Source organism: Carassius auratus, unplaced genomic scaffold (genome assembly GCF_003368295.1).
Source record: "Carassius auratus strain Wakin unplaced genomic scaffold, ASM336829v1 scaf_tig00020840, whole genome shotgun sequence".
In the NCBI taxonomy this organism is placed as follows: Eukaryota; Metazoa; Chordata; class Actinopteri; order Cypriniformes; family Cyprinidae; genus Carassius; species Carassius auratus.
In genome coordinates this window covers 271,486-295,932 of record NW_020525063.1, presented here as the reverse complement: position 1 = coordinate 295,932, position 24,447 = coordinate 271,486, and the positions used below count along the sequence as shown (strand labels likewise).

The window sequence follows — 24,447 nt, the reverse complement described above, 5'->3', positions numbered from 1 at the left end:
AAGCCTCACCAAATCTGACCAGCCAGCGTTTGTGATCACGAGAACTTGTGCAAACGCTGATGGGTGACATGAATGCAGATGACTCCAGATCGGTGATGAGGTATTTGCTTTCCCAACAAGATCCATCGCCCAACACTAAATTGATTTGCTGAATGCATAAACTGTATTTTCCTGCGCTCAAATCTGCCAATATAAAGGAAACGCAGTGTTTTAGGTAATTTGTTAATTACCATAGACCTAGAATTTGCAACTATTACAGTTATTACACTTATATACAAAACTTTGTATCATGCTTGCTATAGAGTTTGTGAAGTCACGTGCACTACCGCCGGTGGCAGTAGACCACCGTGCTAGCAACTGACCACCACCGTGACGCGGTTGTCACGGCAACCGTCACAGCCCTACCCATGATCTTCAGAAGAGGGCAATCCACTCAGGACTCAGGACTCATTCATTACTCCATTTCCCATCCTGCCTCATTCCTGGTACTGATTGCGCACACACACCTGCATCTGCACTCACACCTGCACCTCATTTCAGCTAATACATACACACACACACACACATATATAAGCAGCACACTCACTCCACCAGATTGGAAAGTCTTGTTTAGCCTGTCTAACATTTCAGAGCGTTTTCTCCTGTGTTTTGTTCTTCCTGTGTCTGATCTTGGATTGTTTATTTTGACTCTGATTCTCTGCTGCCTGCCCCGATCTCTGCTTGTTTCTGTTTTTCCCTGACATACCTGATGCCATTTCTTATTTCTGCCTGTCGACCATTCTCTAAATAAATTCTGCATTTGGATCTGAACGCCTCTGACTCTCTTCATAACAATAACATGCTCTAGCATTTGGTTTTCTCCACACCATTCACAACATCCTGTCGGACGTATGTTCTGTATGTCCTATTCTGAGTCTGATGACATGTTTTCCTTTCTTCTACTTCCAGCTGAGTATCTTCTTTTTCCCTATTTTGGCTGTTTTTCATATCTTTATTTATGTCTCCTACAGTTGCTGCCACCTTTAATTTATTAGCTTTTTGATTATAGCTTTAATTTCATATCTACTGTATGATATTACCATTTCTAATCTAGTGGCCCTAGAGCTTGTTTGGACGATTTGTCTGTGTCTTCGTTCTCTTTGACCTCCACGTGAGCTGAACACACATGAATATTATGCTCACCCATCTCTGCTGTAAAGTACATCATTCTTACAGAATTTGCACAACTAAACCCTGTCTAGTGTCTGACTGTTGTTCTTCAATAAGAGCAGAACTAGAGTCTGAACACACGATCATCTTAATGCCATCATTACTGCTATTAACTCCTCTGAAAATACTGAGAACTCATTTAAAATCATCACCTCTCTGGATATTAATTTAATTTTATCTAAATGAGTTTTTGCTGCAGCTTCATACACTGTGTTCCATACCCATGTGTCTATAGTCCATTATTGATCTGATTAATGTTATGTAAATGGTGTTCGATGCCAGTCTATCTGCCCCCAGCTTATCCCAGACACACATCTCATTATATTCAACATCTTCTCAATATGCCCTCTCCATGTGAGTCTGCTGTCGAACCAGATTACAAAAAAATCTAATTTTGCACCCCGTTCTAAATTGTGATTATAAAATTTTAATCTGATTTCCTCGTCTATTCTTTTGTGAAAAAAAAAACTATTGAGAATTAATTACATTTAAAACCACTGAGAATTTAACCCCCACTTAAATGACCAGCTTCTTTTAATGTTTTTCTCTTCTGTACCACAGAGCTCCATCATCTACAAACAAAGAATCTCCAAATATTTTTATCCACCCTCGTAAACACATGATTTATCATCATAATCAAAAGCAATGGTCTTCTAACACACCCCTGAAGAATGACATTCTCTATCATACCTTTTGACGATATCTACTCTCCAACTCTCACCTTAATTGATCTTTCTTCCAGAAATCCTTTAATCAGTTATACATTCTCCCTCCTATCCGCAGCAACTCTTCTCTTCATGAAAGTGAAAGTGGCATACAGCCAAGTAATGTGATCCATACTCGGAATTCGTGCTCTGCTTTTAACCCATCCAAAGTGCACACACAGACCGTGAACGCACACTGTGAACACACACCCGGAGCAGTGGGCATCCATTTATGCTGCAGCGCCCGGGGAGCAGTTGGGGGTCCGGTGCCTTGCAGGGGCGGAGCTTGGGGGAGGCCAGGGGTGGCCATGGCCACCATGGAAATAATCACGGCCACCCCGATTGTAATTGTGATCTATTATAAATAATAATAATAGTTTCTTAGATTTTGATCAAAATGACCTCGATTGATCATGGCAAAACGATTACATTCGGACTGCGAAACTATTGCAACAGTTGAATCACTTGTCACTTACAGGCAAATGCGCTATCGCGAGAGTTTCCATAGTGCGTGTTTCTTTCCAGCATTTGTAAGAAGTCGAGGACTGAGAGAGATTAGGAGTGAAGCTTCGCTTTTGTGCCTGGTTCAACTCGTGTTTGAGCACACAAACACATCTTTTCAGGTGAGTTATTAAAGTCAGATAAATTATTATTGTAGTTCCGTTCAACTATTTGTGTCTGAAGTTTTATCATTGTCCTGTGTAACAAACAGGTAACGTAGGGAGCAGGTAACTTAACTAGCTTCATATTAGCCGACTCAGATGCTCAAAACTATGTTTATTTTATCTCAGAATATATAAATGTATGTTTTAATCATGAAACGTTTAATGTGATTCAACATACCAATGTAATTACTAGCTTCTAAGTCGATTTTAAATACAGTAATGTTACTTTTCTATGTTCTCACGCCAACTTTAGATGGATGTGAATAACCGTTGCGCTCTCATCATATTTGTGTCGTCACGCGCATGACGCAGAGTTCTAGATATAGATAAAGTCAAGATAAAATTAGGTAAAATTATGCTGTTTTTCAAACATGTTAAATGTTGATATATTTTGCTTTTGTTTTGATTTGTATTCATGTCAGTCAGTCAGTGAAATGTGTGGAAAATGAAGAGAAAGGCAGCAGATATAGCATCCTTCTTCAGGAAGAGTAGCACGAAGCAGCCAAATGACTCTAAGACACAGGAAAATAACAGGCAGGATGAAAGAGAGAAAGAACAGACTGACCCAGAGAGTGAGGGAGAAGAATTTCCAGAGAGCACAAGCCTAAGAGAAATGTTAGGTATACCTCCACTCACACACTTGACTACTTTACTGGTATATGTTTAAATACAAATGATATAGAAATCAATTATATTAAACACTTTTGAGTGTATGAAAAACTGAGACTGATTTTTGTTTTCTAGCACTTTCTCAGACAGTTCAGGAGACGGACTTTGAGAATGAAGTTTGTACTATAGTTTAACTTAGTGACATGTAATTTGGAAAATTTCTTGTCCTTTTAAACTTTTCATTATCATTGGGAGATATGTATTCTGTTTTCAAAGTGAATTTCCTAAGTTTTATTTTATTAAATAACTTGAGGGTAATAAGATTATGACGCTCAGGATTTTGGTAACCTTTAATAAAAAAAAAAAATGCCATTGTAGGCTAGCTATTGTACATTCCCAGCCGGCACAAGACCGACCTTCAATGTTGAAATATGGCTGAAATAAGGTCAGTTGTGGTTTCAATGTTGAAACAACGTTGATTCAACGTTTAAAGATGAACGGTTGAAAAACTTCCAGCACATGAAATATGGTTGAAATAAGGTCAGTTGTTTTAATGAAACAACGTTAAAATTTTTTAATGCTAAATGGTTGAAAAAGGGTAACAAACTTTTCAATTATTTATATTAAATTATTTAAGATTAATATTTTAATAGCATTTTAAAATATTTTAGTCATCATACCTATTTTGAAATATAAAGGTATATGTTAAAAATTATCATCATTAACAACAATAAAACTACATTTCGCTGCTTTATCACACTAAAACAACTCTCATTGGTAGTTTTATTTGATTACTTTGATAATTATTGGTTAATCTTGCTGTCATTCAGGAAACTGGACAATGAATCGGTTCGCGGACTTCGCACCTTTCTGCATTTAAAAATATGACCATTATTGTCGTGTTTCTGTGAGTGAGGAGGCTGACTGTGAGCTGCTGGTCGTTATAACTGACTGCTCGGTCGGTCCGAATTATTTAATAATATTTGCCTATTAATTTTTTTTTAAAAAAATTTTTGAGCGAATTTGAGTCGTGACAAGTCAAAGGAGAACAAAAACTGTGAACACCAGAAGTGTCAGATGTGTTCTGCAAGGTCCTGCAAACATACTGGCAAAATGAGGTAAGAAAATCGCTATCGTTATTATCTTTCGAAAATAGTAAAGTATAACCAAAGTTTATAAATGGGTAGCTTAAAGGACATGTAACCTGCAGATAAATAAATACCCGTGTGTGTATTTTGCATTGCTTTATCACAGCTGATCAAGTTAGATGCTCACCTAATGTGTCCCATGCATTATGTGTGTTATATATGTTTTTATTCTTATAATAGTTGCAAAGTGTTTTCTGAAACATATGTGCAAATGTCATTACAATTTTAATGAGTTAATACAAATGAATAAAAAAAAAATATTAGGATTCTTTAAACCCATGGTTCTCAAAGTGTCAGGCCCCCTCTAGTTGTTACGCAGGTGAATCACTAAATTAAATATGTTAATACATTTTAATTTAATCTTTGAGTCAGTTTTTTTGCACATTTAAGTACGTTACAGTTAATGTACAATACAGTTTTGTAACTTTTGTTTCATAATTAGGGGCCAAGCTCCGAAGGTGCAAGGCACCTATTGTATCCCTTAGCCCATAGAACCGATTACGGGAAAGTTGTATAATTTGGCACACTGATAGAGGACACTCCCAACATTAACTGTAGCAAGTTTGAAGTCTCTAACTCTTACTCTCTAGCGCCACCACTTGTCCAAAGTTTCAATATTTTTATGCTAATAACTTTTGAACCCTAAGCCAGAAAATTATAATAATTTTTTTTTTTATTATTAAAAGTTATAGAATTTAAGTTGATTTGTCCAACCTAGAATGACACGTGAACAAATTGGATGAAAAGCACGCAAAAATGCTTGTAAGGCTATATCTCGGCAACGGTTTGGCATATTGAGATCAAACTTGGTGTGTGTTATAATAACCATGACCTGAGACTACCTGCAGTGTTTCGACCTAGTGGTCAGGAGATATGAAAAATGCATATTTTGGCTTATAACTTCTGGTTTCTTTAGATTCAGTGAGTCATGTTGAGTTGAATGATATCCAGATTTCCCGTGTCAGCCATTTTAGGCGTCGGCAATTTTGAATTATGTTTTAAAATGCTGTATTTTTTGATCGCATTATCATATCATTACGAAAATTATTACAAAAATATTCAGCTTTATGCCCTGAAGGTACTCAAAAAGTTTGGTGGCAGCGCCACCTTGTGGTCAAGAGTTATAATGAAATATCTAAAAAATGCTAATAACTTTTGAATCGATTAGACTATTGAAATGAAAATGGTCTCCCCATATTCTTTGCATCATGCCGAGAACATCGATTCCAATTATGCCAAAATTGGCCATACTTTCTTTCCACCATTTTGATTAATGTTGAAAATCTACTTTTTCGAACTCCTCCTAGACCGTTAGTCTGATTTTCACCAAATTTGACGTGGATAATCTTCAGACCCCACTGGCCAAAATTTATGGATTTCGTGTCAATATACGAACCTGTTCTAATTTAGCGCATCAACAAATTTGCTGGAAGGATGCCAAAATTCATTTGAGGCTGTATCTCTACAAAGCTTTGACATATTTGCACCAAACTTTGTATGTGTCGTTGTCACCTCACACTGACCATACCACATCAATTTGGTAACAGCGCCACCTACTGGCCAAGAGTAATTAACCATTCATTAACCTTCAATTATGAAATTTTCAAAAATGCTAATAACTTTTGATTGCATTAGGCTATTGTAATGAAACTGATCTCAAAATATTCCTTGGGTTGTGCCGACAATAGACATACCAATTTTTTTGTAGGAAATCTGAACTCCCTCTCCGCCATTTTGATTAAAGAAATGGTATAAAATGAAATCCTGCTTTTTAAGAACTTTTCAGTAAACCATTTCTTCTTTCCCCTTGTAGAGTCATCGAGGATCCAGTTTATTCTTGAAACATTGGTAAGAAATTGTTCATCTGCTACATTGCACTGTCACTTCTGCTAGAGATGCTTTGACCTTTTGTGATAGGTTTTGATTGTGCTTAGTTTAATAAAAATTTACTGAATTAGATTTTACTTGTTTTACTACACTGTATTGCTAGTGTTCTGATTAAAACAGTGTAACTGGGGGCTCTGAAAACACTGCTTGTGAATAATTTTTTAATATTGTACATTTTCATCTGAATACATTAAATAAGTGTTTAATGAATAGTGTTGTCCAGTTTGTTTCCAACCTCACTGTTACTGAACTTTAAAGAGAAAATATTGTGTGATTTATTTTGTATTCAGTTTTCAGCTAAATATATTTCACAATATCAAAGTTATTGTCAAACATTGTGAACATACCTAAACTCACTGGTTAAATCTTATGTTCCCTCCAGAAGTTTGCGCTCTGCAAGTGAACGACGCCTTGTGGTGCCATCCCAAAGAAATTCACAATCACTCTCACGGATCTTTTCCTGGACTGTGCCCAGCTGGTGGAATCACCTCCCAATCTCAATTACCATTAGAACCCCCCCCCCCCTCCCTCTCGGGGTGAATTAGGGAATGGTCAAATAGGAATTAGGACAATTCCAAGGGCCCAGCGTAAGGGGGGGGGGGCCCCTTACGCTGGGCCCTTGGAATTGTCCTAATTCTTCCCTCCCCTTACAGCGCTCCTGGTTGAAGGTTCCCTGCTCGTACTGTGCAACATATTTTCACTGCACAAATGTACACAACTCTTGTCATGAGACACATTACTAAAACATGTTTTTTACAGAAACTGTAGTTTTCCACCAAAATAAAAGATCAACTCGTTTCAGTCATAAAGGTACAAGGGTTTCTCTTGCATGTGCTGCAAAAAATATGCATTTATGTGCCAAAATATTTTACAAAAACCTTTAAATATTATTGTATTTGGATTGTTCTACTACATGTTTTTAACAATACATCCATGCATACTCTGCATAATAAAGTTTGGGATTATTTTCATCTGTTTTATACAGTATTTTTCCAAAATAAAACTGCAGTTTTACAATTTTGAGCATGTGGTAGTTTTTTGAAGTTGATTGTAAATCCATCCCAACAAACATGAGACATCTATACGATGTGCAGATCAAGTCTAAATTGTGTCGGTCGGTCTGGACCATATCTGGACGTCTACTTCAACGTGCAAATCCGGTTCATATCTGTACGTTGAACTATGACGTCCCTTGGACAAAGATATGAGGTTAAAAATTTGACCGTTGGGCTAAGGATTTTCTTGGACGTCTGTAGAACGTGCAGAACAGGTTCAGGAAATTGACATAAGTTTTTTTTATACATATAAACACAAAGCAATCCTTTGATTTTTGATTGAAATATCACATGTTGCCTATATTCCTCTGAAATATTTAGGTGATAAATTAATGTAATGTAATCTATAAATGTTTAAAAACATAGGCCTAATTAAAGTACCATAATGTGACCATATTAAATCTTACATGGATTTATTTATTTATTTGAGTGGTATAGCATTGACAGAAACCGCAGTTTACATCTGTATTAGATCTATAAATTAAATATAGTTAAATAGATTAAAATATATTAACGTTTATTTAAATATATAATTAAATTGAAATAGTATTATATCATATTAAAAAAACAAATATTTAACACAGATTTAAATGAAAAGAAATACAGTGTATATGTGTGCCCGCCACGAGGGAGAGTTAACGTGATGTTACGTTAGTGATGTAAACATGATGGCAGAAAGAAAAACAAGTAAACGTGATGGCGCAAACAATCATGAAGACGGAAGAATAATTCAGTTTATTACAAAAGACTGAAGATATCACTACCGCCATCCTTTAATTTATTTATTTCTACGTTGAGGACACTTTATAAACCTACAGAGAAACCTGACTAACGAACAACCTTCACAACGGGACGGAGCTAATTAAAGTTAACCGTAACGGTCATCTGACTAATGGTGTTGAGCCAAAGGTAAGCATAAATGTGCTTTTATTCTTCGTTTTATAAATCTAATGTTAAATTTCACTTCAGATTAATATTTCAAATTATTTATTTGGATTAGAAAGATTATATATTTTCAAATGCCTCTTTTCTTAATTGTACATATCCCTGTTTATTTTAGGTGGTTAAATTTACAGTCTGAGGTAAAATTATGATGATCCTTTTTAACTTAGTTATTAAAATTTTTAACTAAAACAGGTAACCTGTGAAATTAGGCACTTTAAACTTAAAAAAAAAAATCACGTTTTGAAATGATTCACTAAAGACAAAAAATCAGTCATCATATGTTCACCACAGAGGTAAAAAATGAGCATAGTGAAGCTATATTTATATTTATGATAATCATGTATATGTAATTTGTGTTACAGGGCAGTTGGTGAAGACAGAGAGCTGTTGTGATGACAGGACAGTTCCTCCTGACCAGTCTCTGCTGTATATGGATGCCTGTCCACTAGCACTGGACATTTGCAACATTTTGGAGCCAAGGACCCCTAGCAGAGAAGATTTTTCAAGGACACCCTATTATTGTGGGGTATAATGAACATAATATGATTGTTTTATTTATTCATTTAGTTTTTTTAAATAATACATTTATTTAATAATACAGCACAATATAGGGCTAAGTTGCACCAGGTCAGGAAAAAACACGCAAGTTGCATCGGTGTATAAGAAACATTTTACTATTAATTTCTTAAAAACTATTAAAGAAACTTAAAAACTATAAACACTGTAAAGATTTTGTTTTCTCTCACTTCAAATCATTTAAATATAATGCTATTCAAAACAGAACAAAAATACAAATATTTAGGCCTATGTATAAAATAAACTAATTCTAGTGCCATTATAGTTACAAGCAGTATATCTTTTGTTAAATAAAGAACCCCACCCCCCCCCCCCCACCCCCAAAAAATACATTGGCCATCTCAGTTTCTGTGAACCTCATCTTGAAATGTAGAAAACACAGAGGTACAGACAATGATAGTGTACAGACAGACTTGAGATAGTGAGAACTATATTTATAGAAACTTTTAAGTGCCCACTTTTATGTTTACGTTGTGCTTAATGTTTCTTTAAGTTTATTTACAAGTAAAAATATACATTGCATAGAAATAAACATGAGATTAAATTGAATGCAGCCTAAGAGTGTTTATTTTGTCCAGAAATCGGAACTCAATTTTAACGTCCTAGAGACATCCTATGGAGGTCGATATTGGACGTCCAAAAGACATCATAAAAACTTTCAACGTCCGACAAAGACATGGAAAAGACGTGGTTTCGACGTACTTTTGCTCAGTGGGATTGCTGCCAGTCATTTGAATTTTATCCTTGCATGTACAGTGTTGATCTAAAAGCAAACTAGGATCTAATTGAACATACAAGTGTTATTTATTATACACGGTACAAGGTAGGACGGTGAAACAACATCGTGTTATCAACGTTGATTAACTTTTCAAAATCAACACCTCAGCGTTAATCCAAGGTCTGCAGAACGACTGTAATTCACCCGTGATGCAGGTAATACGGTGAAACAGCGTCGTGATTTCAACGTTGATCCAATTTGCAAAATCGAAACGTAATTCAACGTTGATTCAACCCTGGTGCCTGACGTTGTTTCAACGTTGAATCAACGTTGAAATGCCGGCTGGGTTATACATCATTGTGATTTGGGCACATACAATACTTTAAAAAGTATTTTAAGGTCGGATAAGTGCCGTGTTTGTTGGCAAAATTATGTTTTTTGTGCCACCCCTACTGGCCCCTGCCTGGCCACCCCTCTGAAGCATTTCTGGCTCCATGCCGTCGTCCGACTCTCTAACCATTAGGCCACGACTAACCCATATCATACCATATCATATCACATATCATATCATGACAAGAACAATCTCTTTATTAAACCATGCTTTTTTTAGTGTCTGACTCAAAACAAAGCTTCATTGTAATCTTCATCCCAACACGGAAACATTTCGACTTCCTGATTGACTTTACATCCATTTTAAACTGCGTCACAACAACTTTCTCAAATATCCGTTAAAGTCTGAAGAGTTTAACACGAGAGCGACATTCTACAATAATACACGATATTACAAGCAGAGAACTCAACTTACCGTCAACTCTGAGATCTGAAGAGAAGGATTTTAACTCTGCATTTTAACTCTTCAAAATGCGCGTTTACTCTCGAGGGTACGTTCGCGTTTACTTTCGGTTTCAACCATAGACAGTAAGTTTCAACACTCTTCTTCTTCCTCTTCTTCTTCTTCTTCTTCTAAAGGCGGTTACAAACCCATTTAAAAGGTGAATTTACGCCTCCTACTGGACTGGGTGACGGATATTAATTACAACAAACCTTAAACAAACAAAATGATACAATTATTCTGTACACTTCATTACGTGATCTTAAATCCTATTTATTAAACCTACTTTTTCAAATAACTTATAATTGCATAATATACTTTATACTGTGCTGGAGCATTCTTTAGTATTGTCTTAACTGTTATATTTTCGATATTCAGAATACTTAATTCTTCTATTAATCTCATTCTTTCTCTTTCATATGCTTCTCAGTTTAATAGTATATGTTCACAGTCTCTGGTAGACCACATTTATTGTAATTATTAATCATGTTTACCAATAATAAATATTGACTGATTAAATCAAGTAATAATAATAATAATTAATATTGTCATCATTTAAAAATGTATTTGTCTTACTTGGACATATTGTTATAAAAACTAAGTTTGTTAATAGAATTATTATTTTTATTATTATTATTATTATTGTTATTATTATTGTTGTTGTTATTATAAATGTTTGATCTAAATCTCAAAATTGTCCTATGGTTTGACTCTCTCAAGGATGTTCAATAAATTTCAACTTTTATAAATTAAAAAGAAAAGCATACAATTGTTCATAAATACCTCAGACATAATTTTACAAGTCTCTATTTTAGAAATTGGCAATATGAACTTGAAACTTTGTCACTGAAAACGTTGTCCTCCGGTGTGACATCATATCCTGTTTTTAAACTCCGTGGACAACTTTAATTAGTTAAAGGGCCAGAATTGTGTTTTACAAAAAAGCGTTTTTACTGCAGATTTGTCAACTACGCAAATATATTTTCCTATCCATATCCTGAAAGAAAAATATATTGAGTAAAACAAATTGAATAAACTTTACAGTCAGGTGTCAGTGTGTGACGTGTTCATTGGGATGGATGCGAGTGTTTAGGTGAAACTGTAGGTTTGGGGCCCTTTTGAAAATCTGCTTAGGGCCAGTGCTGGGTACAACTCTAAAACTGAAACGAAGACTTATTTGATCAATTAGAAATGTGCTTAACACATTGTTTATCCAAATTCACTTTTATTAAGTGGTGGTGATTTTAATATTACTCTAGACAAGTCCCTTGACAGAAGGCCTCCTCGTTCTCCAACTTCTTCCAATATCAGACTTAAGGCCTTTATGCAGAAATGTGTTATAAAAGACATTTGGAGGGAGAAATACCCTAATTTAAAATCCTTTACATGGAACAATAAGGCATGTCCTGTCATGTCTCATATTGATTATTGGCTAGCCTCTTGTAGCTTACAGAAAGAAAAGATTTTTATTCACATTCTTCTTATGCCATTGACAGACCATAAATCAGTTTTAATTAATGTTGGTCCACAATCTTTCTCCAACAACCATTATAACTCTTACTGGAAACTTAATAATTCAATTCTGGACAATGAATCTGTTAAGATGACCATTCGCAGGTTTGATTGCACATTATTTGAATTTAGCTCAACTGAGTTATGATTATTGTAATAACTGGGAATTACTGAAGTTTGAAATTGGGACATTTTTAAGAAATTATGGAAGTGTATTAGCCAGTGCCAGGAAATATAAAGAAAGAAATATAATTTCAAAGATTACAGCTCTTACTCAAAGATCACAGCCCTCATTTAAAGCAGTTCTGTCCTCAATTCTGTGGCAAATGATCTAGGTCCATGTTAACAGATGAATCTTCTAACCAAACCAAACTATGGATTGTCACCAAACTTACCTCAGTATCTCTAATTTGCAATTAATATTATTCAATCCAGTGCAGAGCATCTTAACTCCATAATCCTTTAATAAAAAGATTATTATTGTTCATGTTCAGCTCTTTCAGATTTGTATCTGATCCAAGAACTGAAGCCAGAGCTGGACAGCTTTTGTCAGTTAAGCCACAATCATTTAACCTACAAGAGAAATAAATCAAATCACAGAGTTAGATACATGGAATACATTTGTTAAATACATACATATATATATATATATATATAGTCACGGGAGGAGCACAAGACAGACACAGTGGGCGTGGCGTCAGGCCTCGGAGAGGCTTTTATTAACACAATCAAATAAAACAAGGGGATAAAAGGTGGCCAAAAGGGAAGAGTGTCCAAAATAACAGGGAATCTGGTGTCCTCATCGTGCTGCAGGGTTCGTGTGGGTTGGGCAGTGTTCATCGAGGAAGGGTCCAGGTAAGGGGCGGAGTCCGGTGGCCGCACGCGCTCCCCTCTTCGGTCCGGGGCCCGAGGGGCGGCGGCTTCCTCTAGCGGCCGCATCACTCTCGTTGGCCGCGGCGCTGGCAGGGGATGGACGGCCCGGCATCCTGGCCCGTCGGCCGTGTAAACGGGTGCGGTTCTCTTCCGGATCGCGGGTCCGGCAGCTCACGTCTCTGGTGGCGCGGGAATCCCTCAACGCACCCTTCCTGGACCCACGAGGACACCAGTGTGCATGCACAGGGAAGAGACCGGTCTACCGAGGAGAGGCGCGTTGGGCTTTTAAACAGCGGCGGTGATGAGGCTCCATTTCCTTCAGGTGCAGGCATGTACTGGCCATCGGGACTACCGGGAGATTCCCGGTGGGCCGCGGTCTGGTTGGGCCGGTGCGTTATGTATTTTGTTTTTAAATAATAATCGCAAATATATTCGTAATTATATTGTTGTATGGTACAATTCCGGCCTTATGTTTCTCTCTCATGAAGCTGCATCATGCTTTTTTATTTTTTTACGTTAGTCACAATAATTTATTTAAAACATTAAAAAAGGCAGTATAAAGAACAGATAAAACGACGCGTGCGCATGATGCTGATGCGAGCTGCGAGACGTGACGTGTTCACTGCTCATTGGCCAATCAGAATCAAGTTCTAGCCTTGAAAAGCGGCCCATTACAACTGCAACGAAATTCAAAATGTTAAATAATAAAATATCTAAGCGTAAAGCAGGGGCCGAACGTTGAGAGAGAGAAACGACAAGCACTTGAGGCAGATGCCACCAAATGTGTCAAGATAAATAAATTATTTGCTGAAAGGCAAAAGACTTGAGTGAAGACGTCAGCAGGGCGGGACTTGACTGCTGAGGTGAGACAGAAATGTAATGATAGACGTAGGCTACTGCATTGTTTTGTTTCAAAAAGTTAGGATATTCCTGCTGTAATATCTCACCACTCACTGATCTATATAAATTACATTTACAATTCTCAGCCCTCAGGTTCTGTCCATTTTATGACAAAATTCAGACAATACCGTTTTGGCGTTAGAAAATATGACGTGACAGATCGCTTTAGCGCCTTCAAGTAAACCGATCATCTGTTACTTTCTGTTTAAAGATACAGTACAACTTACCTAAACGTATATATGCCTCATAAATAATATCGATCAATCAAAACAGCAGGAGAACAATTATGTCACACGTTACATTTACCTCAAGAAAGTCATTTAAAGACCATAGCAGGTTAGTTGAGAAAAATAGCCACAAGAAAGGAGTATTTTGCTAAATATGTGCACTGTAGTACATATTTATTATATTTTCACCTGTCATTAAATAATTGTTATTATAATGAAAACTGCATTACATTTAATTATTTTTAACATTTAATAATACAAGCTTATGCTCTATGTCTCTGTATATTTACAGCATTTATGGGAGATATTTATTTTCAATTTGTAATCAATTGAGAAAAAGAATCTCTTAAAGTGCCAGGCAGAAGCCTTATACCTGCTGTCGGTCTGTGTCATTGTGAACATAAGACAAAGAGAAATAACTCACTGCTCTTGAATAACAACTTAACAAGGATATATATGAATGTATGTGTGTGTGTGTGTTAAGTGAAGTATTTTATATTTGGATATGTAATATCTGTACCTGAAAATGGTGCTATTTATGATATTTTTTTCTTATTTTATTCCTGACTGTTCACTTGTCTTCATTAATGTTTGAACTTAATAGTTAGTGTTTATTGTGGTATTGAAATTAGAATTGTGAAATGAGATTGCAGCTTATTTACAAAGAAAACAACAGCAATTTTATTTGTATGTATTTATTTTTGGCAGGGCAAGTACAGTTTTGAACCCTAGCATTGAGCTCTGCATTTGAATATATAAGCCAGTCTACTTCAAGGATTTTTAAAGGCCTTTGATTATGTTACGAACATTTTAAAATAAATCACTACACAACATTCTTTGTCTTAATTACTCTTTTATTTTATTGTAGAGCAGTGGTCTTTATAAATCACGTTTACTGTAGATCAGTGGTCTCCCTATCAGTGGTCTGGAGCAACTAGAGGTTAAGTGTGTTGCTCAGGGACACATTGGTGTCTCACAGTGGATTCGAATCCAGAGGCGTGCGACCTCTGACACATATAGCAATTGTAAGTTGCTTTGGATAAAAGCGTCAGCTAAATGAATAAATGTAAATGTAAATGTTAATACTAGCCTACTATAAGCAGCCAACAGGTCAGAGGTAATATGTGTAAATTAATATAAAAAAAAAAAAACAAGTGTTATGTTGCTGCACTATTAGATTAATAAGAAGCACATCAATTAAGACCTTTAGATATTTAAAATAAAGCCTGATAAAATCATTTGCATTTTCTTTGTTTATTATTTTAATATTTTTTTTCTTGGTTTTGATAGTAATAAATTCTAATCAGTAATTTTACATGCAGATTAATGTATGTATAGACATGTAGTGTGTGTGTGTGTGTGTGTGTGCGCGCGTATGTTCACATGAATAGTGGGCCGGTCTGGATGAAGTCCAGGGCTGATTTTTTGTCCCAGTCCAGCCCTGTTCAGGTGTGCCCCATCACACGCCGCCAGCCCTGACTCGTCCAGCGCCCCTCCTCTCACACACCCACTCCAGTCGGGAGCCTGGTGAAGGGCGGCGATTTAGGACGGGGTGCCGGTGACAATCAGGGAGGAGGCAGCTGACTCGTCACAATATATATATATATATATATATATATATATATATATATATATATATTGTGACACATGTCCCGAGCTCTCATCAGCGTCGCCCTGGAAACGGAGCAGGCACACAGAGAGAGAGAGAGAGAGACTCACATTGGTTATTTCTCCCAGCTACTGGTTAATAAAAATCCATTCTTCAGGGAACTCGCCTGCATCCTCGTCCATGTGCCTCTTCACCCGTCACACTGGTGGAGAATGCAGGCATTGCAGTGAAGAAGTTACTGACCAGGACCACTCCACATTTGATATCACCCCACTTGGATTGCTACGGACACTTTTCTTTTCTGGTTGTTTGGCTCACGTCCACTTTCTGTTTCCCCCGGTGGTGCTCCTCCCCCAAAGATGGAAGACCTGCTAAAACACCTCACCGAAGTGAGCATTCAGCAGCAGATCATGGAGCACATGGCCTCCCGACAAGGGGAAAGTAAACGCGAGCCCGCCGCACTCCGCATGACCGCTGCCCCGCTGACTCTGAAACCTGACCCCCGTGCACAGGCTGCACAGCCCAAGATGACGGCGCATGATGACGTCAAAACATTCTTCCAAATGTTCAGATTTTTAGAATTCAGAAGTTGATCCATCCACACCAGGGATTTATTTAACTTAAGATCCTTAATAGCATGTAAGACTTCCTCTATACACATAGAATTATCACATATTCACTTATAGATTTAGTATTATTACGACTATCTAAGAAATCATTAGTATCTTTTTCATTAAAACTAGATTCATAAAGAGAGCTATAGAAGGATGAACAATAACCAGCAATAGATCTCGGGTCATGTGTTAATATACCATTAATATTCAAATGTGAAACTGTATTTTTTTTAAATGATGACACGTGTCACAATTTATATAGATAATATTATTATTTATCATTATTATTATTATTATTATTATTATTATTGTCACATAGACATAACAATCCAGAAAGGAATAGCATTACCTTTTTTGCAAAAATTTCCACTGTTTGTATTTTTTGTGTGTCCGGTGTCTTCAAACCCAGCAGACGGGACAAAGTGAATGCACATCTTCAGTCCCATGTCTAAAATGCTGCTGCATTATCCATGGAGCTATGAACATCTTGAGTTATTTGTTATCATACATTTGCAAGAAATAGTATTTAAGATTTCGTCATAATATCATCTTCATCAAAATCTATTCACAAACTCTGTATACTTAAGAGAACAGAACACAATTCATTTTAGTCTCACACATCCTATTAAACATTTCATCAAACGCAGTGCAGAGCTGTTTATGATGGTTTGGAGTTACACTATCCAGAATTCAAGTCCTCTGGAAACTGTCTAAAGAAACACATCGAGCGTAAACACACCAAGTCAGGACATTAATGCCAGACCTTCATCTAGCAAGCAGTGTATCGACAGAACAAGTGGAATATATGCTCTGCTAAATGTTGAAGTGGTCACAGTATTGCTCTACATATTAATTTCAATACATGGAGAGAGCAGAAAAACATGAACTGTGAACCAAACGAATGCCAAGTAAACATGAAAGCTGCACAGAGGAGTGTCATCTTATCTTTTCAGTGTGAGCACATCAGGTCTGTAAGTTACTGCACATCCTCAGCTGAACCAGTAACCCCAAAAGAAGACATTTGAACAGAAATGGTGAAAGCAAGGTGGTTCATTGAGCAGAAAAACAAGCTGTGTCTTGCTCCTCAGCAGCTGTCCTACGGTAGCAGCACACCACTATCTGTGGAAACCTCCATTAACTCCTTTCAGACAAACACAATTATTTCAGTTTTTGAGCCAGATGGGTCATATTATAGCTGTTTGGAGGGTGTCGTTGTGGTTTACAACAAGAAGTTAAACACATGGCACTGCCCTGTGCCAAAGTACAGCATTAAAGGGTAAGTTCACCCAGATAGCAAATTTATGTAATTAATAACTGCTGTGAAGAGAGAACTGAAGATGAACACCGAGCCGAGCCAGATAACGAACAATAGACTGATTTGCTATCTGGGTGAACTAACCCTTTAATTTCAGGTCAAGTGACCTTTATTTATATAGTGCTTTAAACAAAATACATTGCGCCAAAGCACTGAACAACATTCATTAGGAAAACAGTGTGTCAATAATGCAAAATGATAGTTAAAGGCAGTTCATCATTGAATTCAGTGATGTCATCTCAGTTCAGTTTAAATAGTGTCTGTTTTAATTTGCAATCAAGTCAATGATATCGCTGTAGATGAAGTGACCCCAACTAAGCAAGCCAGAGGCGACAGCGGCAAGGAACCGAAACTCCATCGGTGACAGAATGGAGAAAAAAACCTTGGGAGAAACCAGGCTCAGTTGGGGTCAGTTCTCCTCTGACCAGACGAAACCAGTAGTTCAATTCCAGACTGCAGCAAAGTCAGATTGTGCAGAAGAATCATCTGTTTCCTGTGGTCTTGTCCTGGTGCTCCTCTTAGACAAAGTCTTTACAGGGGATCTGTATCTGGGCTCTAGTTGTCCTGGTCTCCGCTGTCTTTGAGTTTATAAGGAAGTGTATTGTTCCAGGAAGTGCAGACAGTCTCCTGGGTTGTCTGCCTTCTTATCCACCACTTCCTCAAATGTGCACATAAACTCATCTGGTCATCATCAACTGGTCAGAGGAGAACTGAGCCTGGTTTCTCCCAAGGTGTTTTTCTCCATTCTGTCACCGATGGAGTTTCGGTTTGCTAGCAACATGATGAATATGCCAGTGAAATGCTAGTAACGGGTCATGTTATCAGCATCTGTCTAATAGATCTATATTGTCAAACTTCAGGCTTTTGCAGCTGCTTTAAACTTTCATGATAGGGTTTCTCAAGCAGCAACCTAAAGATTGTCTTGACCAACTCTTGTATCTACCATAATTCCTCAAATAAAAACCGGTAGTCAAATAAACGCCGGGCCTCTGATAGTGGCCAGAGGCGTGAACAACACGGACAAATAAAGGCCGGTCTTAAATAAAGGCCAGGGGAAAATGTATGTGGATAATCAGCAGAGTCAGATAACTAACGTACACGCCCACTGCCAGAGCGGTCCTCGTTCTCGAGTCAAGAACCAGTTGCAGGTTTTCGGATCACCAGTACACTGAACCAAGAACCGTTTCTGTCAGACGTGTCCGATTGGAGAAGAGCCACTGGCCGTTCACACCGTCTGCTTCTACTGAACCTGACCCCACGCGCACACACACACACACACACCCACACACACACCCACACTTCTACTAAACCTGACCCCACACACACACCTTCTGTTTACCGCTAACACGGACCTCTGACAGAACCACGCTAACCTGAGGGTTTGTAACGCTGTAACTGAAGTACTGTCACTAATGCACCTGAAGGAACATCGCCAGAGAACCGACCGGTTCTAGAGTCCTGCGTTGAGCGTGTAGGACCTGTGATTAAACCCTAACAAGTCTGTTCCAGCTGGACACTGACTGTATCTCCAGGATCTTATGATCCAGAACGCTGGTGGACGGGTGTTATATTTTGGTTTTCTCATGAATTTATTTAAAGATGGGATTTGAGAATAATGTTTTGTTTTTCTTTGATTCTGTAAATGGAAAGATAATTCTATAATTGTACCTGAAGCAGCCCATAGTGCCTGAAATTATTCTTGGAAATACTTCGCTATAAATGAAAGAAAGAATGAATAAAGCGTTGATGAAACGCAGTGAATGTTTGTTGTACTGTCTTACTATACTCCACCATGATACTTGATAAAACAAGTAGAGTAACTATTTCAGTTAATTTATTAATGTAACTTACTACTTTTCTAAACTTGTAACGAATGATTCCAGCTGTTAATGATTGTGAAGCATTTAAAGCATGCAGGGTTCAGGAAATCCTTCATCACTTGAATTATGATCATAAAACATTTCATTTTAAAGCACGGAAAACATTCTGACTTTAGTGCCTCTTTTTTGCTTTGAGATTGAGGTTAAAAACCATTAAAATCACAAGTTGTAGTTTAGTAGATATGATACTGTTTTGGAAATCAAATCGACAGGAAACACTGGAATCTAATAATGCATTGGGGAAAAACTGTTAATCTTAAAAAATAAATCATATAAATAAATAATTTCAGAACAGGAAATTGTTAGTAATTGTGTTACATGTAACTAGTTCATCACCACATATCGGATCTGAACATGTCCTCTGACGACGCACCATAAAAAATCTTTTTCATTTTAATTCATGTTTTCTGAAGCATGATATTTTTGCAAATTAACCCACATTTGTTTTTCGACCATTGAAAACTCCTGGAGCCATATTCATATTCCAATTCCATTATCAAAAGAAAAGCTTGTTAAGACCCAATACCTAAAAGCTCATTATTATATAGCTAATGCTCCATGAGTTACAGGCCTGCAAACTTTGGAGAAAAAACTTGAAAAGTCATGTTTTTCTATTTCTGAACGGTCAGTATTGGAACATAATAGAACAAAGATTACTAAAGTCAGCAGATTTTACTAACTGACCGACTGATCAATGTGTAGAAATAACAATAAGTTAATTTAATATTAAATATAGTTAATAATTAAAAATGTATTAACATTTTAACCCACATTAACCGTTTTTAGTAACACATGGACTGACTGAACTCATTTAAGTCATGAAGACACACATTTCACTTAGCACACTCCCTTTGAGGACAGATGTTTACACTGAATACCTTATATAGAGCTTTTAGAAAGAATCTGCCCACCTGTAAATCAGTCCTTTATTCCTGGAGTGATGCTCAGATCTCTGCGTGTCTGAAGTTCCAGAGTCGCTCCGCCCATGGCTCCGCCCACCACTCAAAGCCCCGCCCATGGCCCCTCCCCACGTCCCGCCCACAGGAACGTGAAACCTCATCCCAAACCGTGAATATGACTCTAATTTATCTTTAGAAAACTAAACACACGATATTAAACGCTTATAAGGCACATTAATCAGATGTCTGTTCGTTAGTTTGAAAATCAGTTTCATCACATCCCCAGTTTATTTCTTCAGTTCCATGTTTTTTTATAGTGGATTAAAAAAAGTATGATATGAAGTAAAGTTTCTCAAAGTAAGCGCAGATGCATGAAAGATGTACTTAGGTATGGTATTGAATTAAAAACACTTTGTTAATGCCCCAATAAAATTTGTAATTTAAAATTTTTAGGCAGGAACTGTATTGGATAGTAAAAGAAAAGCTTTGGCCTCCTTCATAAGTGTTTATAAAAACACGAATTACTATTATTATTTATAAAAGCTGGAAATAAGACTCAAATGTGTTTGAAAAGGACCATTCCCAGAACGTGAGTTTATAATCACTTTATTATCACTGTAAGATGAGGAAGACTCTTAATGAGACTTGAGGAAAACACTTGGTAATGTAGAAATGAAGACATGCATTACTCTAATATACAGCAGATCTGAAGATCTAACAGAGAACCCTTCATACGTCCGTGTGTGTGTGTCCATGGAGTGATAATACGCTCTCACTCTTCATCTGATGATGATGATGATGATGATGGAGCCCGGTGTTCACGCGGACGCCGTCTTCTTCTGTTTGTAGGAGGCCATCATCTTCTTGATCTCAGCGATGGCTTTGCCTGGATTCAGACCCTGCGGGAGGAGAAGCAGGTGAGGAACACACTGACATCATCTGAGCGAGGCCTGATGGAGGCGTGCGTCTGACCTTGGGACAGGTCCTGGTGCAGTTCATGATGGTGTGACAGCGGTACAGAGAGAAGGGGTCCTGCAGCTGCGAGAGCCTCTCCTCGGTGTAATCGTCCCGAGAGTCGATCATCCAGCGGTACGCCTGCTCCAGACAGACACACAGCGTCAGGAGGAGTGTGTGTGTGTGTGTGTGTGAGATCAGGCTCATCTCCTCACCTGCATGAGGACGGCTGGACCCAGATACTTGTCTCCGTTCCACCAGTAGCTGGGACAGCTGGTGCTGCAGCAGGCGCACAGGATACACTCGTACAGACCGTCCTGACGGAGACACACACACACAGGTCACACACACACACACACACTCGTGAGCCCTGTCGTGTGTGTGTGTGTGTGTGTGTTACCAGCTTCTGCCGGTCCTCCACGCTCTGCAGGTACTGCTCCTGTCCCTGTCTGGACTCGTCCTTCTTCTTCAGGAAGGGCTCGATGGACTTGTACTGAGCGTAGAAGTTACTCATGTCCTGCAGGAGACAGACACGATCACACCAGGACCGGCCCAAACCAATCCCCACAGAGTCAGAAACAACCAGGGACAACAGTCTGAGATCTGAGGGAGCGAACACATCTACATACTGTTCAGATGAAGCTCTTAACTATTCATATTACTGATCAAACATTACGTTTTTAAATCTACTAAATATCTTCATGAACATGATCTTAATATCCTAATGATTTTTGGCATAAAAGATAAATGTATAATTGTGACTCACACAGTGTATTGTTGTCTGTTTCTACAAATATACCCTAAATATTCCCATAAAACAACAGCAAGGTTTGATATAATGGTTATGTGCCAAAATTGGAAGGAAACTGCGCGACTCGCTTAAAGCTAATATTGATTAAAAAATGATATCTCGATACTTTATCGATACAGCTGACTACTATATTTGTAAAATTAGACAATATAGTGTTTAAATATATATTGCACACCCTTAACAATATTTATCACAATATAATATTTTACACTGAGGAGTGTTTGCTATCCCCTGATATCACTAGATGGTAATAATAGGTGTATTTGTTTGGGCGTATGGGTGGAAGGACTGTAAAGAGATGAGACGGAGACTCAGTTCTGGAGGTGTGTGTTAGTCTGGAGCGGGATACTCACGGGCACCAGGTCTTTGACCACATACATGTGCGGCAGCGGGTAGATCTTGGTCACCTTGCTGGTGTTAGTGTCAATCTTGTTCAGACAGGCCAGAGTGTTTCCTCCGTTGATGTTCATCGCACACGATCCACAGATTCCTGCAGACAGAAGCGTCTCAGAAGCCAAGCCTCATCAGACACAGCTCAAGCGGACGGTCAGCTCACCCTCTCTGCAGGAGCGTCTGAAGGTCAGCGTGCCGTCCATCTCGTTCTTGATCTTGATGAGCGCGTCCAGAACCATCGGGCCGCAGCTGAAACACACAACAGACGCTCAGAGCAGATCTAGAGAGCGCCGGGCTCCGGAGCGGACGGACGGACGGCTCCACTCACGTGTTCAGGTCGATGTCGTACGTCTGCATGCGAGGTTTGTCCCCGGCGCGATCCGGATCCCAGCGGTAGATCTGGAACTTCTTGATCCTGGGCTGAACCGCCGCAGCGGCCGCCGTCTGAGCGAAGCGCACCGCCTGACCAATCAGAGCACAGACACACACCTCTAGTGTCCACCGGCGGAACTACACCCTCATCACATCACTAGCTCTGGTTACATACACCTACTTCTGTTAGCATTTGGGATATCGCATTTAAAAACACACTGGATGGAAACGCCAAGATGTGCATAAATTCTAAAAATGCACATAAAAAAATTTATTCACTCAACTAAGTTGGATAAATGTTTTTCCCTGATAAGAAAACATGCTCATTAACTACGATGGAAACATTTTACTGAATAATTTCCTTACTGCGAATCAAAATAGATTTGACTTTGTGATGATTCAAAATAAAACTGGACCAATCTCATAGTTTGATGCAACTGCATGCTGTATTTTTATATGAAAATAAACAAGCTGAGCACACTCAAACTAAAAAACCTTTAGTGCTTTTCTATAGTATTAGCCTCAAACGTCAACATTATATCCGATTGGTTTCTAATTTAAATGATAAAGCAGTAAAAATATTAATGTTATTATAATATTGTACTGAAACTAAAACAATTAAAAACCCCTAAGATGACACACAGAAAGAAAAAAACTGGACTTTGGATGATTAATAGCCGCTTTGAACGATTACGCAATTGTGGTATTTATAATTGTAATCGCGGTTAGAAATTCGATTAATTATGAAAAACGCAAGTTTTATGCGATATTCCAATGTTGCGCACAAGTTTAAACACAGTTACTATAAAACACTCTTAATCAGAAGCTAAATGTTCCACGTGATCCACACACACTGATGAAATATAACAGCTAAACTATTAAACATGTCACATCATAGTGACTGAAACAGCACTGTTTAATAAGAAACATCAGCATTTCATAACCTCAGTAAAGATCGCAGATACAATAATCTGTGTATGATCGCAGTGGTCTGGCTCTGTCAAACTCATCCTCAGTTATCGATCAGCTATATTAATATCACATATATATGTCGTGCTGTCCTCACCGTGATCGAGGCTCGGGGACCCACGGCGCAGCAGCGGCTCAAGGAGAAACACACCGCCGCCATGATCGCGTCACTCTGACCCTGCGCTCCTCCAGCAGCCCACAGTGCACCGCGCGCGACGCGCCTCAGAACACGCCCCGCTCCCGCTGCCTACTTAGACTGCACTACACAGGCAGCACACTAGGGTTTAACACACAGCCCGTGAGTAACGAGTTTACCCACTTCTGGAAAATCTGCATATTCACGAGTGTTTTACTTCATTAGACACAACGTGCATTTAATACATATTATAATTATATTAACTGCAGTGAAATAATTCGTAATGTTTAATCATACTATTTTATATTTCTGTCATTTATAGCATTTATATAATAACAATATATGCATATACATATTTTATAAATTAATATATATTAATTTATATTAAAAAAAGAAAATTAAGTCTCTTTTATTTTGTCACGGTGTTAAGTTTCCTGTGTTGTGTTCATAATCATAAGCCTGTCTGTTTCCGTCACACAGATCTCTTCAGTAATAAACATTCATCAGTCACAAAACTACAACCTGAAGATCGTCACTTCATCAGGAAAAATCATCTCATGTCTCCATATAAACTTATATAATTAGCGGCTATCTAAGCACATGCAGTGATTAATAAAACCTTTTATTCCATAAAA

The 24,447-nt window shown here is 37.9% G+C and overlaps 2 protein-coding genes across 2 annotated transcripts in view; both read right to left on the bottom strand.

Annotated features, from left to right (window-relative positions):
• The window catches only part of LOC113076630 (mediator of DNA damage checkpoint protein 1-like), a gene marked incomplete at its 3' end in the record, with an annotated part of 28,726 nt that extends 18,265 nt beyond the window's left edge, over positions 1-10,461 (bottom strand). The window contains exon 1 of the mRNA XM_026249321.1: positions 10,322-10,461. The remainder of the gene's footprint in view (positions 1-10,321) is intronic.
• Positions 10,462-20,767: 10,306 nt separating this feature from the next.
• On the bottom strand, positions 20,768-23,929 carry LOC113076629 (succinate dehydrogenase [ubiquinone] iron-sulfur subunit, mitochondrial). The gene is made up of 8 exons (XM_026249320.1): positions 23,774-23,929; positions 22,664-22,797; positions 22,499-22,584; positions 22,296-22,432; positions 21,532-21,648; positions 21,347-21,448; positions 21,150-21,272; positions 20,768-21,076 (listed from the first exon to the last, which is right to left on the bottom strand). Exons 1-8 carry the CDS (start codon positions 23,834-23,836, stop codon positions 20,996-20,998), a joined length of 843 nt encoding a protein of 280 aa, XP_026105105.1. The 5' UTR covers positions 23,837-23,929; the 3' UTR covers positions 20,768-20,995.
• Positions 23,930-24,447: the final 518 nt, after the last annotated feature.

Excerpts from the sequence above, each read along its gene's own strand:
- LOC113076629 (XM_026249320.1), bottom strand. The coding sequence starts at position 23,836 with ATGGCGGCGGTGTGTTTCTCCTTGAGCCGCTGCTGCGCCGTGGGTCCC. Across the intron at positions 22,798-23,773 it reads GTCCCCGAGCCTCGATCACG|GCGGTGCGCTTCGCTCAGAC; the intron begins GTGAGGACAGCA and ends CTGATTGGTCAG. Across the intron at positions 22,585-22,663 it reads TACGACATCGACCTGAACAC|CTGCGGCCCGATGGTTCTGG; the intron begins GTGAGTGGAGCC and ends TGTGTGTTTCAG.